General features: G+C 43.6%; 1 protein-coding gene across 7 annotated transcripts in view; it reads right to left on the bottom strand.

The window, feature by feature from the left end:
* LOC100194674 (oxidation resistance protein 1) overlaps positions 1 to 21,662 on the bottom strand; it is a 157,293-nt gene that overhangs the window by 27,826 nt on the left and 107,805 nt on the right. For 4 of the 7 annotated variants that reach the window (XM_045718572.2, XM_082975410.1, XM_045718573.2 and 1 more), the window contains 3 exons: positions 21,438 to 21,523; positions 7,389 to 7,496; positions 4,123 to 4,236 (listed from right to left, as the gene is read on the bottom strand). In XM_045718572.2, the coding sequence (XP_045574528.2) occupies positions 4,123 to 4,236; positions 7,389 to 7,496; positions 21,438 to 21,523 (308 nt within the window). The remainder of the gene's footprint in view (positions 1 to 4,122; positions 4,237 to 7,388; positions 7,497 to 21,437; positions 21,524 to 21,662) is intronic. The other 3 variants (XM_082975411.1, XM_045718578.2, XM_082975409.1) reach the window with 2 other exon arrangements.

The raw sequence follows: 21,662 nt of genomic DNA, 5'->3' as shown, positions 1-21,662 counted from the left end.
CCTCAGGAGACCATCCGCCACCTCATCAGGAGCATGCCCAGGCATTGTAGGGAGGTCATACAGGCACGTGGAGGCCACACACACTACTGAGCCTCATTTTGACTTGTTTTAAGGACATTACATCAAAGTTGGATCAGCCTGTAGTGTGGTTTTCCACTTTAATTTTGAGTGTGACTGCAAATCCAGACCTCCATGGGTTGATAAATTGGATTTCCATTGATTATTTGTGTGTGATTTTGTTGTCAGCACATTCAACTATGTAAAGGAAAAAGTATTTAATAAGATTATTTCTTTCATTCAGATCTAGGATGTGTTGTTTAAGTGTTCCCTTTATTTTTTTGAGCAGTATATAAGATTTGACTAAAACATAATAATTTCAAACCTTGATTACATTTGGGGACATTGTCCTACATAGGGTGCCGTCTTTCGGATAGGAAGTTAAAACGGGTGTCCTGACTCTCTGTGATCATCCAAAATCGCATGAAAGTTATTGTAAGACTAGGGGTGTTCACCCGGTGTCATAGCTAAATTCCCAACCTGGACTTTGAATGCACAGAGATACTGTGATGAGATCCTGAGGCCCATTGTCGTACCATTCATCCGCCACCATCACCTCATGTTTCAGCATGATAATGCACGGCCCTATGTCGCAAGGATCTGTACACAATTCCTGGAAGCTGTAAATGTCCCAGTTTTTCATTGGCCTGCATACTCACCAGACATGTCATCCATTGAGCATGTTTGGTATGCTCTGGATTGACATGTATGACAGCGTGTTCCAGTTCCCGCCAATATCCAGCAACTTCGCATTCAAGAGGAGTGGGACAACATTCCACAGGCCACGATCAACAGCCTGGTCAACTCTTTGTGAAGGAGATGTGTCGCACTGCATGAGGCAAATGGTACTCACACCAGATACTTTCTACATTGTAGAATAATAGTGAAGACATTAAAACTATGAAATAACACATATGGAATCATGTAGTAACCAAAAAAGTGAGATTCTTCAAAGTATCCACCCTTTGCCTTGATGACAGCTTTGCACACTCTTGACATTCTCTCAACCAGCTTCACCTGGAATGCTTTTCCAACAGTCTTGAAGGAGTTCCCACATATGCTGAGCACTTGTTGGCTGCTTTTCCTTCACTCTGCGATTCAACTCATCCCAAACTATCTCAATTTGGTTGAGGTTGGGTGATTGTGGAGGCCAGGTCATCTGATGCAGCACTCCATAATTTTCCTTCTTGGTCAAATAGCCTTTACACCGCCTGGAGGTGTGTTTTGGGTCATTGTCCTGTTGAAAAACAAATGATAGTCCCACTAAGCACAAACATTGATTTGTTTAACACTTTTTTGATTACTACATGATTCCATATGTGTCATTTCAAAGTGTTGATGTCTTCACTATTATTCTACAATGTAGAAAATAGTAAAAAATTAAGAAAAACCCTTCTAAAGTAGGTGGGTCCAAACTTTAGACTGGTACTGTATATACCCCCCCCCCCAAAAAAGGTATATATATATATATATATATATATATATATATAGATATATTTTGCTCAGAAAACTTGGGAGGGGGGAGAAAAAACCCCCACCTGCGGGCCAAAACTACCTGCTAGTTGGAGAACCCTGCAATAATGATTCATGAGGATTTTTAGGAAGACCGAGGGACTCTTTTAGCCAAATGTTTGACCCCATATAATAACACTCCACAACATCCAGTGCCATTTACACTACAGTGAAACATAACAGAATAGAATGATTAGTGACTAAGACAAGGAATTCATTCCTTCCCAGACCCCTTCAGGATAAACCACCTGCCTGCCTGAGCTTCCGTCCTGTACTGTATGGCCTTGCAGACAGGCCGTAATGTAGACTAAACATCAAAGGCAGAGAGAGAGTAGAAGGCTAGAAGTGGAATACTGTGGAATATTTAACCACAGCTCCCCCATGTGGACATGTACATGTTCTGCAACCATGAAAAGAACAAACATATACTGTAAATTCATGGGATGCATCTTTTGAATCTTTCATCCTGATTCTCCTATAGAGACAGGAGGATGTTGGCAAGGTGGCAGAGTAGAGGTGAAACCCCAAGGTCCGGGCTGGGTTACATGAGCAGCTGTAGTATGGCACCAGCCCATTGGGCACCAGTCACCCTGCAGCAGGCTAGGCAGGTAATTTACAGTAGTCCTACTTTCCCTGGCCCTAAAAATAGTGGCCTAGTCTGTTCTGTGCAACAGAAGGAAGGAAGTGAGGGTGCCAGGACACAACAGAACAGGATAGGACAGGGAGAGGGAGAGAGGTCAGGAGGACAGTGAGCTAGGCTGGCTACGGTCACAGCGTGAGATTCGAATGCCAGCACGATGGCTAGCCAGCCATGACATCTCATGCCTGCCAGACATTACAACCTGTTCTGTGCGGCCAGTGGAGCCTGCTAAGGGGAGGACGGCTCATAATAACGTCTGAAACGCTGCGAATGGATTGGCATCAAACCGTGTGTTTGATACCATTCCACCAATCCACTCTCCAGCCATTACCACAAGCCCGTCCTTCCCAATTAAGGTGCCACCGACCTCCTGTGTGAGTGGCCACAAAAAGGGTTTTATAATTAAAAGATCATTGAGGTTTAGAAAAAGCATTGTGCAGGTTATTAAGGTCCTTCCTCCTCTACCTTGTAAACCATATTGGATCTTTACACCACGTCCTGTTGAGGTGATTTACCCTCCCCTGTCTGTCCTAGAAACACATCATGCTTCCTCTCTCTGGAATAACTGCTGTATGCGTTCCAAATGGGACCCTATTCCCTATGTAGTGCACTACTTTTGACCAGGGCCCATAGCGCTCTGGTCAAAAGCATTGCACTACATAGGGCAAAGGGTGCCATTTGGGACATGCAGGCTGTCTTGCTGGTCATCTGAGAGAACGAGCTCCGTTCATTCATTTCTCTAAATATCAGACAGAGCAACACAGTAAAAAGCTTATTTTCTCCACAGTCACACACAGCCCTTCTCCCTCAGATCCTCGTCCTCCGCTGAGAGCCAAGAAATAGGCTCCTGTTCTTACAGGCATGACCTAAATAGATAAGCGCTAAATAAACTAATGACAGGATCCTTCTTCCAGCCTGAGTAGTGTTGAATTTATGCAGCTAGTTTGGAAAGGCAGCAGTAGCAGAGGAACCCATTTTCTGATAACATTCTGACAAAACAGTGCCTTGTCGCCATGGAGACCACCTGGGACAAACAGTCATATTTCTTTGGGGGTCAGAAGGTTCCTGTGTGTTTAATGATTGGCTCGTTTGGTGCCGGGTGGAGAGGGCAATCTATGGAGCAGGAGGGTGACACTCCTGACCTGATCTGAGAACAATGGAACATGTCAGCTTCCAGTATTCCATTACAGAGGACTACATAGGCCTGATTCCAGACCTGCTAGAACCAACCATACTTAAGGGCATTTTCCCAAGCTATACTGCACTGACATGGTTACAGATCCATCATAGTTGCTGGAACAGTGTTAAACCTGCAGATATTTGATCCCCTGTCCCTCCCTTGGTCAGCACTCAACTAACACATTATTCCCTCTTATATACTGAGGTTGTCAACACGACCGTTCAGTAAATAACAAACTAACTGTATCTTTATTGGCTGCATGCTTCTATAAATGGAGACTAAATGGTACAGTAAAAGCAGTGGCATTTCAGCTATCACCGCCCCAGAGCAGAATTGTGTGAGGGAAGTTTACCTAACATTACTGTAACTATTGCTTAATGGGCAGAACAAAGAGCCATTCTATTACCTGGAGCCAGAGCCATACATCAAGTCTGTATACTGTAGGTCAGCAAACAATGGAGAATTAGTACATTACAGACTTATTCTGCTCATAAAACATAATGCATCACATATCGTCTGGCCTGACCTGGATTGTCTGGACAGTATGAGAGTTGGCCCTTTACATTTTAAATCGGATTTGTGATAGATATTTATGCAGGATTTCTGATAAAGCCCTCTATCTCACTCTATGATAGGTGTTGTACGTATGTGTGTGTGTGCTTGTGAGCAGATGCATGGTGAAGGGAGAATGGCAACGCGTTCATTGCGAGTGCGTGTCTGAATGCCAACATACCGTCACCTTCTCTAAGTCAGCTTCTGAGGAGGTGGGAGACAGAGGGCTGATGGGGCTAAGGGAAGGGGAGCTCCCCACACTGGATATGTGCTCAGGATCAGGAACGTACAGAACCTGCGAACACAATCCATGTCTGGATTTAAACAGGCCGACACACAGAGAAAGGAACAACAGTTGAAGTCGGAAGTTTACATACACCTTAGCCAAATACATTTAAACTCAGTTTTTCACAATTCCTGACATTTAATCATAGTAAAGATTCCCTGTCTTAGGTCAGTTAGGATCACCACTTTACTTTAAGAATGTAAAATGTCAGAATAATAGTAGAGAGAATGATTTATTTCAGCTTTTACTTATTTCATCACATTCCCAGTGGGTCAAAAGTTTGCATACACTCAATTAGTATTTGGTAGCATTGCCTTTAAATTGTTTAACTTGGGTCAAACATTTCGGGTAGCCTTCCACAAGCTTCCCACAATAAGTTGGGTGAATTTTGGCCCATTCCTCCTGACAGAGCTGGTGTAACTGAGTCAGGTTTGTAGGCCTCCTTGCTCGCACACGCTTTTTCAGTTCTGCCCACAAATGTTTCTATAGGATTGAGGTCAGGGCTTTGTGGATGGCCACTCCAATACCTTGACTTTGTTGTCCTTAAGCCATTTTGCCACAACTTTAGAAGTATGCTTGAGGTCATTGTCCATTTGAAAGACCCATCTGCGACCAAGCTTTAACTATCTGACTGATGTCTTGAGCTGTTGCTTCAATATAGCCATATACTTTTCCTTTCTCATGATGCCATCTATTTTGTAACGTGCACCAGTCCCTCCTGCAGCAAAGCACCCCCACAACATGATACTGCCACCCCCGTGCTTCACGGTTGGGATGGTGTTCTTCGGCTTGCAAGCATCCCCCTTTTTCCTACCAAACATAACGATGTTCATTATGGCCAAACAGTTCTATTTTTGTTTCATCAGACCAGAGGACATTTCTCCCAAAAAAGTACGATCTTTGTCCCCATGTGCAGTTGCAAACTGTAGTCTGGCTTTTTTATGATGGTTTTGGAGCAGTGGCTTCTTCCTTGCTGAGCGGCCTTTCAGGTTATGTCGATATAGGACTCGTTTTACTGTGGATATAGAAACTTTTGTACCTGTTTCCTACTGCATCTTCACAAGGCCTTTTGCTGTTGTTCTGGGATTGATTTGCACTTTTTGCACCAAAGTACGTTCATCTCTAGGAGACAGAACGCGTCTCCTTCCTGAGCGGTATGACGGCTGCGTGGTCCCATGGTGTTTATACTTGCGTGCTATTGTTTGTACAGATGAACGTGGTACCTTCAGGTGTTTGGAAATTGCTCCCAAGGATTAACCAGACTTGTTGAGGTCTACACATTTTTTCTGAGGTCTTAGCTGATTTCTTTTGATTTTCCCATGATGTCAAGCAAAGAGGCACTGAGTTTGAAGGTAGGCCTTGAAATACATCCACAGGTACACCTCCAATTGATTCAAATGATGTCAACTAGCCTATCAGAAGCTTCTAAAGCAATTACATAATTGTCTGGAATTTCCCAAGCTGTTTAAAGGCACAGTCAACTTAGTGTATGTAAACTTCTGACCCACTGGAATTGTGATACAGTGATTTATAAGTGAAATAATCTGTCTGTAAACAATTGTTGAAAAAATTACTTGTGTCATGCACAAAGTAGATGTCCTAACCGACTTGCCAAAACTATAGTTTGTTAACAAGAAATTTGTGAAGTGGTTGAAAAACGAGTTTTATTGACTCCAACCTAAGTGTATGTAAACTTCCGACTTCAACTGTACATGCAAAGACAGAAGAGACTATGAAAATATGTTTTCAGCATGATTTATGACATCCCAAGATGGACAAACAACAAAAAGTGAAAGCACACATTTCGTGTCCTAAAACCATCAGATATAATAAAGCTCACACTGTGTCTGATGTTTTTAAGAGTTCATAATGATATGACTAAGTCATCATAGGATATGTTGAATATAGTTATTGTCCTGTGAGTGTGTCTGTTGTTCAAGCACTAGATTAGCATGTGTTGTTGGCATTAAGGATCTTGAGAGGCACTACTTGTGTCTCCTTGTCCCCATGCAAGCAGGGCCAGACAGTTAAGTGGTGGTGAGTGTGTTCTGACTTAATAGGCCCAGTGTGACGCCATGGCAGGCTAATGCTAACAAGTGTAGCCAGGGACAGAACTGGAGTGGAGTTTTCCTAGTTCCAGTGTGTGTGTGTGTGTGTGTGTGTGTGTGTGTGTGTGTGTGTGTGTGTGATAATACTGGCGGAGCTAGGGCAGTGTTTGGTCATGGAACCCAGTAGAGAGATGCTGAGAGCCCTCCAGAGCTGGCTGGCTGGTTGGAAACAACATCAACAACCCTGCATTGTGCATCATGTTGCTGAGTGCTGCTACTGACTCTGACTGTCAATGTGATTGCAGACTCCCTGGCTTGACTCTCCATTTAAGTAGATTTGAGTGGCTCTGTTTCTGACGCCAGGAAAATACTAACTTTGGCTGTTTGTCATGTTTTAGGGTGCTACTTGGAGCCTCAGACTGAGAGTTCAATAGGACACAACCAAAAGAGGGAGACATTGAGCCCAGTGAAATGGCTTTATCAGGGTTCTGCTCTGTAGTACGGAACGAAACAATCCAAAAACTAAGTAAAAGTGGGCGGTACTATCTGAACTTTGTCCAATAAGACATGCTTGTTTTTTGTTTTCCGTTGTCAAACGTTTTACTCCTAATGAACAGGACCCATGAAGTTGTACCTTTTTAATGGTATTGCCTGAGGACTGGAGGGATTTCAACACTCTGTTTCCCATGACACAGATGTCTTAGTGGAATAAACACACAGATTGTTTTAACTCTTGTGTGTGGTTAGTAGTGACACCAGTTATGCCATTGACAGAATCAGTGGGAAGAGAGGGCAGGGATGAGGAGTGGGTGAGTGTTAGTGGTTGTGGCATGGAGGATAGATGCAGTGAGAGAGACACACCAAGCATGAGTGTAGTAGATTGGTGTTTCCTTATCCATTCCTCAGGAAACTCCCCCAGGACTGTACATTTATGTTACAGCCCAGTATTAGCACACCTGATTCAACCTACTCAAGGGGTTTGTGACTGCAGTAGTTGACTATTTGAATAAGGCGTGCTAGTGTGGGGCTGGAACAAAAAGGTGCTGCCCAGGGGATCTCTGAAAGGAAGGGACTGGGAACCAGTGATGGGTGTACAGTAGATTGTGTTCACACCTGGCCAGGACAGACAGCTCTGGAGAACAGCTTGTTGAGCTGAACCAGCTCGTTGGGTGTGGTGTCAAACTTGAGCGCTATGTTGTTCAGTGTGTCCCGCGTCTCCACCTGGAGGACCACAAAACAGAAGAGAAGCACAGAATATCAAAACTCTTGTACTGTGCTGGCTGGCTGGTCCTCCTGGGTTAGACTGAGTCCCACATGAGAAGGAGAGAAACTCTGCTGTCTTATCTTCTCTCAGAGATTAGCATGGACTTTGTGTGTAGTAGTGTATTCAGACTGGCTTGGTGTAGTTCAGTAGTCTATTCAGACTGGCTTGCTGTAGTGTAGTAGTGTATTCGACTGGAGATGGTGGATGAGGGCTGTTCATAAATAGCACCACTGACTACACTAACTGGAGATAAGGAAGAGCATATGTATACATGAATGTCAATATGAGCCTTGTTTTACCATATGATCTTACTCACATGATACCAACCCACCAGGCAAACACCTGACGTTCACATTCAATCATCATCCAGTTTTGATTGACATCTTAGTATATTTGGCCCAGTGGATGAACAAACTTAGTAAAGGGGGACACAGGACGTAATTTACAAAACATTATACTATAGGCCTACAGCTTGTACAGTACTGTATGTGTGCTATTTCAATGTCTCTTAGAGGATGCAGACTGAGTGTCACAGATCTAACAGCCTGTGTGGATTGACATTCAGGCAGACTGGCAACTATTCGATCTACTTCCTGTAGCCAGCTGTGTCCTTTAAAGTGCATTAGCCAGATTCTTCTGGTAGCTATATAACTGCACTACAGAGACATGTGCCTGAGCTGGTAAATAACTCACAAGTCCTGTGGGGTTCTGCCTACCAACTAACGATGACAGGGATGTCAAGAACTCCTAGTTTGTGGGAGAAGGGGCTCGTGGGAAAGGCAGGAGAACAGAACAGACGGTGTGTGCGTGGGCGTGTGTGTGCGTGTGTGTGTGTGTGTGTGTGTGTGTGTGTGTGTGTGTGTGTGTGTGTGAAAGCAGGGCTGCTGACAGTGACTCTGAGTTGTATAATGGTGGATCATGGTGCTGTCATGAGACTGGCTCAGTCAGGTGACTTCATAGGACAGAAGAATGAAACAATTCAAAACAACATGGAGGAATGTCATTGTCTGCTCTTCTAAACTCGTAAGATAACCAACTTCTCCCCAGACAGGAGGACAGTCTTGGGCCTAGACCGAAAGACAAAAAAACGCACACACACGCCACGCACGCAACGCACGCACACCATGTACACACGCTCCCACACACACAGTCATAAGCAATGCAAGCAGGTATTAATGTGTGCGTCAGACACACAAGTCAACAGACACATTGGAAAATGAATAAAGCAGGAATATTGTGTCTGTGACAGTCACATATGATACCAACAGAATCATTTTCAAATGCTACAAACACAGAAGAAACAGAAGAATACAGAAATACAGAGAAATTGTAACGCCCTGGCCATAGAGAGGGGTTTTTTGTTCTTTATTTTGGTTAGGCCAGGGTGTTACATTGGGTGGGCGTTCTATGTTCGTTTTCTAGGGTTTTTGTAATTCTTTGTTTTGGGCCGTGTGTGGCTCCCAATCAGGCCCAGCTGAAGTTCGTTGTTGCTGATTGGGAGTCACACATAAGGAGCATGTTTTTCCTTTGGGTTTTGTGGGTAATTGTTTCTGTTTAGTGTTTTGCACCTGACAGGACTGTTTGGCTGTCGGTTTTCTTGTTTTGTTTTGTGTAGTGTTCTTTAGTAAATTAAACTTCAATGATGAACACTAACTCCGCTGCGTATTGGTCCACTTTCTCAGACGATGACTTCTCTGTTTCGTCTGACGACGAAGACAGCCGTTACAGAAATACAGAAGCTCAAATACAAAAACAGAAGTTCAGCCTTACAGGCAAACCACAATGGCCATGTTGCATGCACGAGCGTTGCAAAATAAATGTACACATACATGTGAACTATCATCTGAATAGCCAAGCGCTAAAATAGTACTTGGTTCTATTTGAGAAACTCCACGCTCTGCAAGTCCCATCCTTATTGGATATCAGTTATTGAAGGTCTTTGCGCTGTCATCAACTCTAATTCGGCTGGGGACACAGAATATTCTCTTCCTAGTCCATTGTGGATTGATACAGTTTATTCAATAGCATAGGCTAAAGTAATGAGTAATAGCAACAGTAAAGAAAAAACATCCAGTGTTTGATCAATATGTTTGGAGTGTTGACAGTCAACATTGTTGTAACTGACTTCAACAAGTATTGGCCTTTACGCATCGCACTTCTCCTCAAATAAAAAATACTAGGCTCCCGTAATTTGAATATGTTTGGAGGAGCGCATCTTTGGTAACTTGACAAGAGGTGCTCTTTGGAAATGGGGATGGATACAAGCCGAATGGAGTAGAGTAGCCTATGCACTGCAGATAGGCCTATGTGAATTGTGAATAATGCAAAAGCATGACAGCAAAAGGAGACCATTTAAAATCTTTTTATGGATAGCCTACTTGGCTAATGCATGGCCAGGATAAGAAAGGTAAGGTAGGGTAAGGGTAGCCTATAAGGGCTTGTTCTTTAATCAAACAAAATGTAAAACAAGCTAATGTTACAGGAAAGTAACTTTAATGTTTCTAAATACGAGTGTCACCGGATCATCTCATCTCTCATTCCATGATAGGCATATACCCTACATGGAGGGGTTTTTAAGCATATAGCCTACATGGAGGGTTTTTAAGCATATAGCCTACATGGAGGGTTTTTAAGCATATAGCCTAAATAAAGTTTTTTTTAGGCATATAGCCAACCTGGAGTTTTTTTTAGGCATATAGCCAACCTGGAGGGTTTTTTAGGCATATAGCCTACATGGAGGGTTTTTTAGCATATAGCCAACATGGAGGGTTTTTTAGGCATATAGCCTACATGGATGTTTTTTTAGGCATATAGCCTACATGGAGTTTTTTTTATGCACATCCTAAATAATGAGAGGAGCTGGATAAAATAATGTACAATAGGCTACATAGATAAAAAGTGGATGCTCCCAAACTAGATTTATTTCAAAGCGGTGTCATGAGCCAAACCCTTTATGATAGTCTTGGCTACTTGGTGAATGCATTGGGCAGGACAAAATAAACTACCTTCATTGAGAAATGGGGAGGCTATGCTTGGTTTTTAATCAAATGAAGCTAAATGGGTTTACGGGCACAAAAGGCACATCTGCGACACTGATCCTCAACACGGGGGCCCCTCAGGGGTGCGTGCTTAGTCCCCTCCTGTAATCAAATCAAATCAAATTTTATTGGTCACATACACATGGTTAGCAGATGTTAATGCGAGTGTAGCAAAATGCTTGTGTTTCTAGTTCCGACCATGCAGTAATATCTAACAAGTAATCTAACAATACTCTCTGATCACCCACGAATGCGTGGCCAAGCACAACTCCAACACCATCATTAAGTTTATTGCCGACGCAACAGTGGTAGGCCTGATCACCGACAACGATGAGACAGCCTATTGGGAGGAGGTCAGAGACCTGGCAGTGTGGTGCCAGGACAACAACCTCTCCCTCAACATGAGCAAGACAAAAGGAGATGATCGTGGACTACAGGAAAAAGATGGTCGAACACGCCCCCATTCACATCGATGGGGCTGTAGTGGAGCAGGTCGAGAGTTTCAAGGTCCTTGGTGTCCACATCACCAACAAACTATCATGGTCCAAACACACCAAGAAAGTTGTGAAGAGGGCATGACAACGGCTTTTCCCCCTCAGGAGTCTGAAAAGATTTGGCATGGGTCCCCAGATCTTAAAAAAATTCAACAGCTGCACCATCGAGAGCATCCTGACCGGTTGCATTACCACCTGGAACGGCAACTGCTCGGGCCTCCGACCGTAAGGCGCTACAAAGGGTAGTGCGTACAGCCCAGTACATCACTGGGGCCAAACTTCCTGCCATCCAGGACCTATATATTAGGCGGTGTCAGATGAAGGGCCAAATTTTTTTTGAAGACTCCAGTCTCCCAAGTCATTGATTGTTCTCTCTGCTACTGCACGGCAAGCGGTACCTGAGCGCCAAGTCTGAGTCCAAAAGGCTCATTCTACCCCCAAGCCATAAGACTGCTGAACAAAAAAAAATTGTTGATGCTAAATGGCCACCCGGACAATTTGCATTGACACCCCTTTTGTTTTTACACCGCTGCTACTCGCTATTTATTATCTATGGATAGTCACTTTACCTCTACCTCGACTAACCTGTACCCATGCTCATTGACTTCTGTTTTTATTTTTTTACTTTAGCTTATTTAGTAAATCTTTTCTTAACTCTATTTTCTTAAAACTGCATTGTTGGTTAAGGGCTTGTGAGTAAGCATTTCACGGTAAGGTGAATGAATACCTGTTGTATTTGGCGCATGTGACAAATAAAATTTGATTTGATATCTTGCGTTCCATGTGCATATGGGCACTGTGCATCATGGCTGGATAGGCTGCGCCTCCGCTCTCAAAATCCATACCATAACCAATCGTGTTACTGCTAAGTCCAGCTTTTGGTTGATTTTAAATATCCCCACCAGCGTTACCTGAAATTGGCCCTTTGGCGCATGTTTTTAAGGACACACCTCAGATATTGCCACCCCTTCCATCTCAGCGCAAGTGAGCTCATATAAGACAGCTAAATGACCAATCCTGGCGCAAGGGTTAGAAAACAGAAGAGTGCCAGCTTTAACAGATCGAAATTGCAAAAGAGCGTGCGTTGGACAACTGCACTGGCTAAACACCAGCAGAAAATAGCGCCCCCAATGTTCATGTCCCAGGACAAACTAGCTAGTAACAGTTAGCTAACTAAATTGTCCATGAATGTTTCATGTGTGTTTAGAACTGACCCGCTATTAATATAATTGGTTCACAGTTGATTTTGGTATTTTAACCTATGTGTCATGATCGCATCCGGTGTGGATAGACAAAATCAACATGATGGCGCACGCATGGCCGATGTAGTCAGCATGTTAGCAACCATGGCCCTCTATCTATGTGTGTGGTGTTAGGGAGGATTGACTAAAACCTGCAATATGACCTGACTAAATTCACATAGAAATGTGAGTTATAGATATGTCATTGAAAGCAAGTCTAAGAAGCTGTACATCTGTTCTATGTGCGCTATTTCTATGCTACCTGTTTAAGTATCTTTTACTTTTGATTTTGTACACCAGCTTCAAACAGCTGAAAATACAATATTTTTGGTTATTGAAAATATATTTCACAGTGGTTTAGATGGTACAATGATTCTCTACACTGCTTGTTTAGTCACATAAAATGAAATTAGACAAACTATCAGAATTTTTGCTACCAGGAAAGGGCGGCGGGATTTCTTCATATTGCACCTTTAATTATACTACACACCCTGTTTCTTTCACAACTTAAAATCCCAAACCATCTTTAGAAGACAACAAAACAATTGTCATCGTTCCAGTGCGAACTACATGAGGAAAGTGTGAAATACTTTGTGAGATGAGGACTTCACTCACTCGCTATTTTGGATGTTAACTGAACCGGACACCAAGCTAAATAACTAAAACAGAATCAATATCAAACCATGCCTCTATAAACACTGGATATGACAAAATTATGTAAGGAACTTTTCAATATAACCAATAAACACACTGGCTTCATCTGAAAAGGCACCCTATTTCCTATATAATGTAGTGCACTACGTTTGACCAGGGCCAGCACATGGCTCTGGTGAAAAGTAGTGAACTAAACTCAGCAAAAAAAGAAATGTCCTCTCACTGTCAACTGCATTTATTTCCAGCAAACTTAACATGTGTTAATATTTGTATGAACATAACAAGATTCAACAACTGAGACATAACCTGAACAAGTTCCACAGACATGTGACTAACATAAATTGAATAATGTGTCCCTGAACAAAGGGATGGGGGGTGGGGGGGGTGTCAAAATCAAAAGTAACAGTCAGTATCTGGTGTGGCCACCAGCTGCATTAAGTACTGCAGTGCATCTCCTCCTCATGGACTGCACCAGATTTGCCAGTTCTTGCTGTGAGATGTTACCTCATTCTTCCACAAAGACACCTGCAAGTTCTCGGACATTGCTGGGGGGAATGGCCCTAGCTCTCACCCTCCGATCCAACAGGTTCCAGACGTGCTCAATGGGATTGAGATCCGGGCTCATCGCTGGCCATGGCAGAACACTGGCATTCCTGTCTTGCAGGAAATCACGCCCAGAACGAGCAGTATGGCTGGTGGCATTGTCATGCTGGAGGGTCATGTCAGGATGAGCCTGCAGGAAGGGTACCACATGAGGGAGGAGGATGTCTTCCCTGTTAACGCACAGCGTTGAGATTGCCTGCAATGATGACAAGCTCAGTCCGATGATGCTGTGACACACCGCCCCACACCATGACGGACCCTCCACCTCCAAATCGATCCTGCTCCAGAGTACAGGCCTCTGTGTAACCTTTAACGATAAACGCGAATCCGACCATCACCCCTGGTGAGACAAAACCGCGACTCGTCAGTGAAGAGCACTTTTTGCCAGTCCTGTCTGGTCCAGCGACGGTGGGTTTGTGCCCATAGGCGACGTTGTTGCCGGTGAGGACCTGACATACAACAGGCCTACAAGTCCTCAGTCCAGCCTCTCTCAGCCTATTGCGGACAGTCTGAGAACTGATGGAGGGATTGTGCGTTCCTGGTGTAACTCTGGCAGTTGTTGTTGCCATCCTGTACCTGTCCCGCAGGTGTGATGTTCGAATGTACCGATCCTGTGCAAGTGTTGTTACACATGGTCTGCCACTGCGAGGACAATCAGCTGTCTGTCCTGTCTCTCTGTAGCGCTGTCTTAGGCGTCTCATAGTACGGACATTGCAATTTATTGCCCTGGCCACATCTGCAGTCCTCATGCCTCCTTGCAGAATGCCTAAGGCACGTTCATGCAGATGAGCAGGGACCCTGGGCATCTTTCTTTTGGTGTTTTTCAGAGTCAGTAGAAAGGCCTCTTTAGTGTCCTAAGTTTTCATAACTGTGACCTTAATTGCCTACCATCTGTAAGCTGTTAGTGTCTTAACGACCGTTCCACAGGTGCATGTTCATTAATTGTTTATGGGTCATTGAACAAGCATGGGAAACAGTGTTTAAACCCTTTACAATCTGTGAAGTTATTTGGATTTTTCAAATTATCTTTGAAAGACAGGGTCCTGAAAAAGGGACGTTTCTTTTTTTGCTGAGTTTATATAGGGAATAGGTTAAAATACCAATCACTATAGCAGACTGTCACTGTCGATTACATATCTTTTAGACCTGCCAACTCAAAGACTACTGTGACTGATTTATAGTCTTATCTGATTTGTAACAGATCGGCTTTTACAACATATCATGTTGATGAATAAAGTGTCTTGAAAAGGAAGGCACAGAAAGGCACTGCTGTTGGTATCAGACACCAAACAGTTGGACTAGGAGACACCGCAATGACAACCAGTACATTTACAGCCTACAGCTGGGCATTAACAACATCTTAAAAGTACAAGCTCAACAATAAAGCTCTACAATATGTACAACTTAGTGTGCAGTACATAAGAATACTTAAGAGTGGCAGTGTTAATTTAGGTGTTACTTATTTTCTTTCGCAGGAGATTGAATAAAAGTCTGTCTCTTTGGACAGAACGCCAACTCCTATTTTAGCTTGTTGGGAACAGTCAATATCCACCACATACTGTTACAGTCTGTAGCTCCAACACTAATGCAGGCAGCACAGTCATTCATCCAGACTAGTTCAGCTGTAGTAGCGCACTGCATTGATTCTTCCTGAGTACCATTTGCTAACATCTCATCCATGGACTATTTCTTTTTAGCTTTAGCTCCAGCATTTCGGCACCAATACAACCTGTTTCAGCACTGTTTCCTTATTGGATGGTAATTTACTGCTTGTTGATGGGAATCATTAATTGACAATTCTAATTATTAAATGTGTATTGCCTAACTGTTAGAGTCTAACAGTTAGACAATCTAATATTAGGAGGACACACACACACACACACACACAGTATGTTACAGACATCCTGGTGACTGGTAATGGTCACCTTGTCTGACTGAGAGGACAAACTGACTCAAGAAGGACAGACAGACAGAGCTGACTAATGGTGCCATAGAAAGACACACATGACCAAAAGTCTACCCTGTGGTGGAACATCAGACTGGGTCCAGACAGACCCGTGGAACAGCAGCGTGTAGCCTACCATCACGTTGATGCTTGCTAGGTCAGCTATAACCTGGCCCAGATACAGTAAATGCATAAAAAATATATATAGAGACAACATTTTCTAATCCAGGGATTATTCAAGCCAATTCAATTCTCAATAAAGTGATGTCAAAACTGATAGAATCCAAAACAAGGTGAAATGTGAGTCACAAAACAAGAAAACGAGTCAGTGTGCGCAATCAAACAGGAATGAACATAGATTATACGTTCTGCAAATGGTTTAATCATCCAGAATGTAATATCAGAAGGACTATATCGCTCCAGAGGCTTACAATGCAGCCTGTCTGATGAAGCCTGGATATGTGCATATGGGATGACAGTTGCCATAGCGACTTTGTCTTTACCACCCTAATGGCATGCATTGTGTGTGCCACTGCTGTGCCGTTGTTCATCATTCACATGCCTAATTTTACAGCCATTACAACTGACAGCTAGGACAGACATTCTCCCAGTCAGAGGACACAGAACAGCAGAGGAGACCGTGACTCCAATTCAAACCAGGTGTGTTGATTTTTAATCTGAGGGTATCCTGCTATTGACACACTTGTTGAATTATGCAAGAAAAGGTGACAACAACAGTAATTCATGAGGCAGTCTAGACAGCGCAGGTGAGTGCAGGTAAGGTAGACAGAGCAAGTGTTTGGTGGTTACAGCCCCCCCCCCTTTATGTTAATTTAAAGATATATGCAAATACAGAGTGTATTTCTGCAAATTAGGCACCTATCATCTTCTTTATAAAAACAAAACAAAAAAAACAATCAATTACCTGAATTCCCACCAAATTCCCACCAAAATCATTATTTGTCCGTGCCAGTAAAGTGTTTTATGTGCTATAACTCAGTCAATATCTGATGGATTATAACAATTTAAAAAGTTGGGCGTATCTTCATCCATTGCCCAACTGTTGCATCTATTAGAATTGTTTTAAAAAACATAAAAACATTTGGATGACCATTGCTACTTAAACATTTGAACCGGAGGCCGATGCATATGGTGAATCATTACATCCCTTATAGGAACCATATGGGCCACATACATTGGCCTAGAAGAAGCTAACAGAACATGGCATTGCCATGACTACTACATCTCCAATAAGCATGGTGCTATAGTAGGTGAGAGGATAGTGGAGCTGCAGTACATGCGTTGACATTTGACTGCTGCTCCTCACAGTTGTTATTGTGACAGAGTGGGTGGTGACAGTGCTGATGACTGACCTCTCCTCTCATCTCCTCTCCTCTCTCACATACATACAGATGTGAAAAGCCTGAACAGTGGGCCCATTCTGGTTCCCCACCACCAATAATGCTATCAATAGGAGTGATTGTGAGGATCCAGTCCCCCACTGACTGACTCATCCACACACACACACACACACACACACACACACACACACACACACACACACACACACACACACACACACAGCTATCCTTCTACAACTATCCTTCTGGGGACACACAATTTAGTCCCATTCAAAATCCTATTTTCCCTAACCCCTAACCCTAATCCTAACCCGTACTCTTACCCTAACCCTAACCTTAACCTTAACCTTAATGTGGGGTTCCCAAGTGGCGCAGCGGTTTAAGGCTGCGAAGCAGTAATTGGGTAGGCCCGTCATTACAAATAAGAATTTGTTCTTAACTGACTTGCCTAGTTAAATAAAGGTAAAATAAAATAAAAATGAACCCTAACCTTAACCCAAAAACCTAACCCTAGCTCCTAAAACTAACCCTAGCTGTTCTCTCACCCTCTCCAGACCGGCCTGATGTACAATATAGAAACAGGGCAGAAAGTTGCAATAGGCCCGTGCAACCCAAGGTTTGATACCAGCATAAACAGAAACCCTCTTAATCCTAACCCTAACCCTTAACGTAATTCTAACCTTAACCCCCTATAAATAGCATCTGACCTTGTGGGGACTAACAAAATGTCCCCAGTTGGTCTTTAATTATTTGTTACTTTTATTTCTTGTTGTTATTATTATGATTTTTTAAACTGCATTGTTGGTTAAGGGCTCGTAAGTAAACATTTCACTGTAAGATCTACACCTGTTGTATTCGGCGCACGTGGCAAATAAAATTTGATTGGATTTGATTTTGGATTTGGTCACATTTTTGTTTGTTTACTAGTCTTGTGGGGACTTTTGGTGCACGTCTGCACACACACACACACACACACACACACACACACACACACACACACACACACACACACACACACACACACACACACACACACACACACACACACACACACACACACACACACACACACACACAACCTTTCTGCAGTGCGGTACATACTACAGTCATTAGGAGTCCTTACCTCACACTGTGGTGAAGTACCACACAACCAGAACATGTGTAGAGTCATTAACTGCAGTATTAAGACACATTAAAATGTCTCCCACCGTTGATGTAGGGTCGTTCCACCTCAAAAAGCACAAGAAAGAGGATTTTGACACCTATCATCTCAGAATGTTCTGAAATTGTTTCTGTTCTAAGAAACGGATAAGACTAGCATTCCTGCAACAATATTTTGTTGAAATATAATTTGATCCCTGTCTTACTCATTGTTAGATGTTATGTACTATATTTCTTCAATATTATATGAATCGTATAATTTTAAATGGCCAATTTAGGTGCAATTCAATTAGCTTAATTTCTCATAAATCAAATTATATTTCAACAAAATAACGTTGCAGGAATGCTAATCTTATCTGTTTCTTAATACAGAAACGATTTCAGAACAATCTGGGATGGTGGGTGTCATGGCTGTAATACCCCCCCACTGGCTTCCTGTTGAAGCTCGCATCCGCTACAAGACCATGGCGCTTGCCTACGGAGCTGTGAGGGGAACGGCACCTCCGTACCTTCAGGCTCTGATCAGTCCCTACACCCAAACAAGGGCACTGCGTTCATCCACCTCTGGCCTGCTCGCCTCCCTACCTCTGAGGAAGCACAGTTCCCGCTCAGCCCAGTCAAAACTGTTCGCTGCTCTGGCACCCCAATGGTGGAACAAGCTCCCTCACGACGCCAGGACAGCGGAGTCAATCACCACCTTCCGGAGACACCTGAAACCCCACCTCTTTAAGGAATACCTAGGATAGGATAAAGTAATCCTTCTAACCCCCCCCCCCTCCCCCTTAAAAGATTTAGATGCACTATTGTAAAGTGGTTGTTCCACTGGATATCATAAGGTGAATCCACCAATTTGTAAGTCGCTCTGGATAAGAGCGTCTGCTAAATGACTTAAATGTAATGTAAATGAACGACAATGTAGTCCATTCTATTCCATTCCCCTCTACTTCCTGGAGTTCAAACAAACACCATTTTTAATTGGCTGAAGGTCAGCCAATAGGTGTGCCCATCAGAATGAGAAGGCAAATATTGAGGTTTATTTTTTTGTCTAAAAAAAGAGAGATCACAATATTTGATAAAGTGACAAAGCCTCCTTTTTCTTTGCTGTAGGCACCAGGCAGCGGATTATAAACGTATTTATCTGGTGAGAACGGATGGAAACAGTAGCCGTCCGTCCCCAGGCCCAGTGCAGCACAGCACAGCGTGGAAGATCAGTTTAAGATAAAGCCACTTCTCAATCACTGGGAAAGTTTCCATGCATCTAGGGCTATCTCATAGGACGGGTGCTGTGTGTGTGTACGTCTCTGTGTGTGCACGTGTGTGTGTGTGTGAGTGTGTGTGTGTGTGTGTGTGTGCGTGTGTGTGTGTGTGTGAGGGATGGAGGCAGCCATGCCACACAACCTTAAACACTCTCTAATGGCGGCGTTGCAGCATGTCATGACTGGAAACTTCACACAACCGCTGGCATGGGTCCCTCCATCCATCACAATATTATCTGGGATCCCTCCAGAGAGAAAGAGAGCGAGTATAGAGAGAGCGAGAACGAGGATAGAGGGAGAAACTGTCACGTCCTGACCATAGAGAGCTCTTATTTTCTATGGTAGAGTAGGTCAGGGCGTGACTGGGGGTTTTTCTAGTTATTATTTTCTATGTGGGGTTCTAGTTTAGTTTTTCTATGTTTTGGTGATTTGTATGATTCCCAATTAGAGGCAGCTGGTTATTGTTGTCTCTAATTGGGGATCATACTTAAGTAGCATTTTTTCCACCTGTGGGTTATGGGATATTGTTTATGTGTAGTTTCATTGTCGTCACGTTTCGTTTATTCTTTATTGTTTATGTATGTTGCTTAGTTTCACTTTATATTAAAGATATGGAACGCTACTCACGCTGCGTCTTGGTCCGATCATTATTACAACGAACGTGACAGAAACAGAGAGAGAGAGAAGGAGAGAGCGAGAGACAAGGGGGGGGTGCGTGATGCAGTGTGAGTGAGATTTAACGAGCATATTTTCCCTGAATCCAATGTTTATCCACTGTAATACCCCCCCTCCCTCTCTCTAACACCAGTCCATGACAAACTGTCTTTGCTTTTACAAATATCCTGTCCTGTCCTCCTGCCATTGTACACTTTTCACGCCCCAGCATAAAACAACTGGCTTGTCCATCACCTGTGGCACAGAGAGACAGCCAGGTCTGTTCTGAGGGGAAGTGGTGAGAGCGGATGAGAGGTGGGGGTAGGGGCTGTTCTGAATGACACCTGTATAAAACGTGCCAAATGCACAGCGATAACAGAAAGCATTGGGAGCACGCAATCACTGCTGAATCAAAGCAGCAGAGCAATTACTAAAAGAGAGAGAGGTAATATATGGGTTGAGAAAAATGTCTCTGGATGCTGAACCATGTCATCAAACAAGGTGGAAATCAATGTGCTGGCTAAATGATAGATGTCCATCAGTTTTTCCTCCCTCCCTCCCCTCCTCTCCTCTGTGGCCAGGCTGATCGAGCTCCACAGCATTCCGCTCCCCATGCAGTGTTACCAGGGAGAGAAGAAAGAGAGAAACCTGTCTGAATGAAGCTGGATTTGAGGGTCATTTCAAGAACACTACCAGCCAGAGCAGCAGCAGAGACAGACTCCATTTTCAGATCATCCGGATACGGATCTGTCTGTCTCTCTGTCTCACTCTCACACAAACACACATCAGAGATGGCAAATGAATAGCAATGACAACACCAGGTGGAAGGTCATTCGTAAACAGTGGTGGAATGCTCGCTGCTAAGCACTGCACAGAATGAACTGAATTACATATAGACTACACATTCTGACTGAGTGTCTTGCTCTCTCGGTTCTCCTCTGGCCAAAAACGTACATACGTACACATCTACAATCCTCTCTCTTCCTATACATCCAAATGCAGAATGGAGCAGGCTTGATAATCTATTAGAATACATTTCCATCATACGGTAGAGAGACAATAGCTCTGGCTGGTCATATAAAGTCCCCCTTTACGTAAACAGACATTGAACGATGCACATGTGCAACTGTAAAATACTAAATACTAAACGCTTCGTTCTCTCCCTCCACACACACACACACACACACACACACACACACACACACACACACACACACACACACACACACACACACACACACACACACACACACACACACACACACACACACACACACACACACACACACACCTCCTAACGATGTCAGCCAGCATGGCCAGGTTCCTTTTCATAACACAACATAATAACACACTACCACAACAGCAGCTATTACTCAGACTAGGGCAACAGCCAGTAGACACACAGAGCAGCACAGCAGCAGCAGCAGGAGCAGTAGAAAGCATTAAAACACCCAGACAGAGAGGACACAGTCTGAAACCCTGTTTACTTACAGCATACTCAATGGTTCCTTTGGGTCTCTGGAACGACATGCGTCTGCTGCCATCCTTCTTCTCTTGAGTCTTCTTCTGGCCGGTATCTGAAAGCAAGCGAGGCAAGGTACGCATTACGTTCATGTTCCTCTCTCTCCCCAGCTTGCCTTGTCACAAGCCGCCGTTTCCCAGCCACACGGGTAGACAGCTCATTCGTCAACAGTGAGTGTGCGAGCCAGTCAGCCT

The sequence above is a fragment of the Salmo salar genome, chromosome 05 (genome assembly GCF_965601325.2).
Source record: "Salmo salar chromosome 05, fSalSal1, whole genome shotgun sequence".
In the NCBI taxonomy this organism is placed as follows: Eukaryota; Metazoa; Chordata; class Actinopteri; order Salmoniformes; family Salmonidae; genus Salmo; species Salmo salar.
Note: the sequence above shows the minus strand (reverse complement) of the source record. Positions and strands in the feature narration are given on the sequence as shown.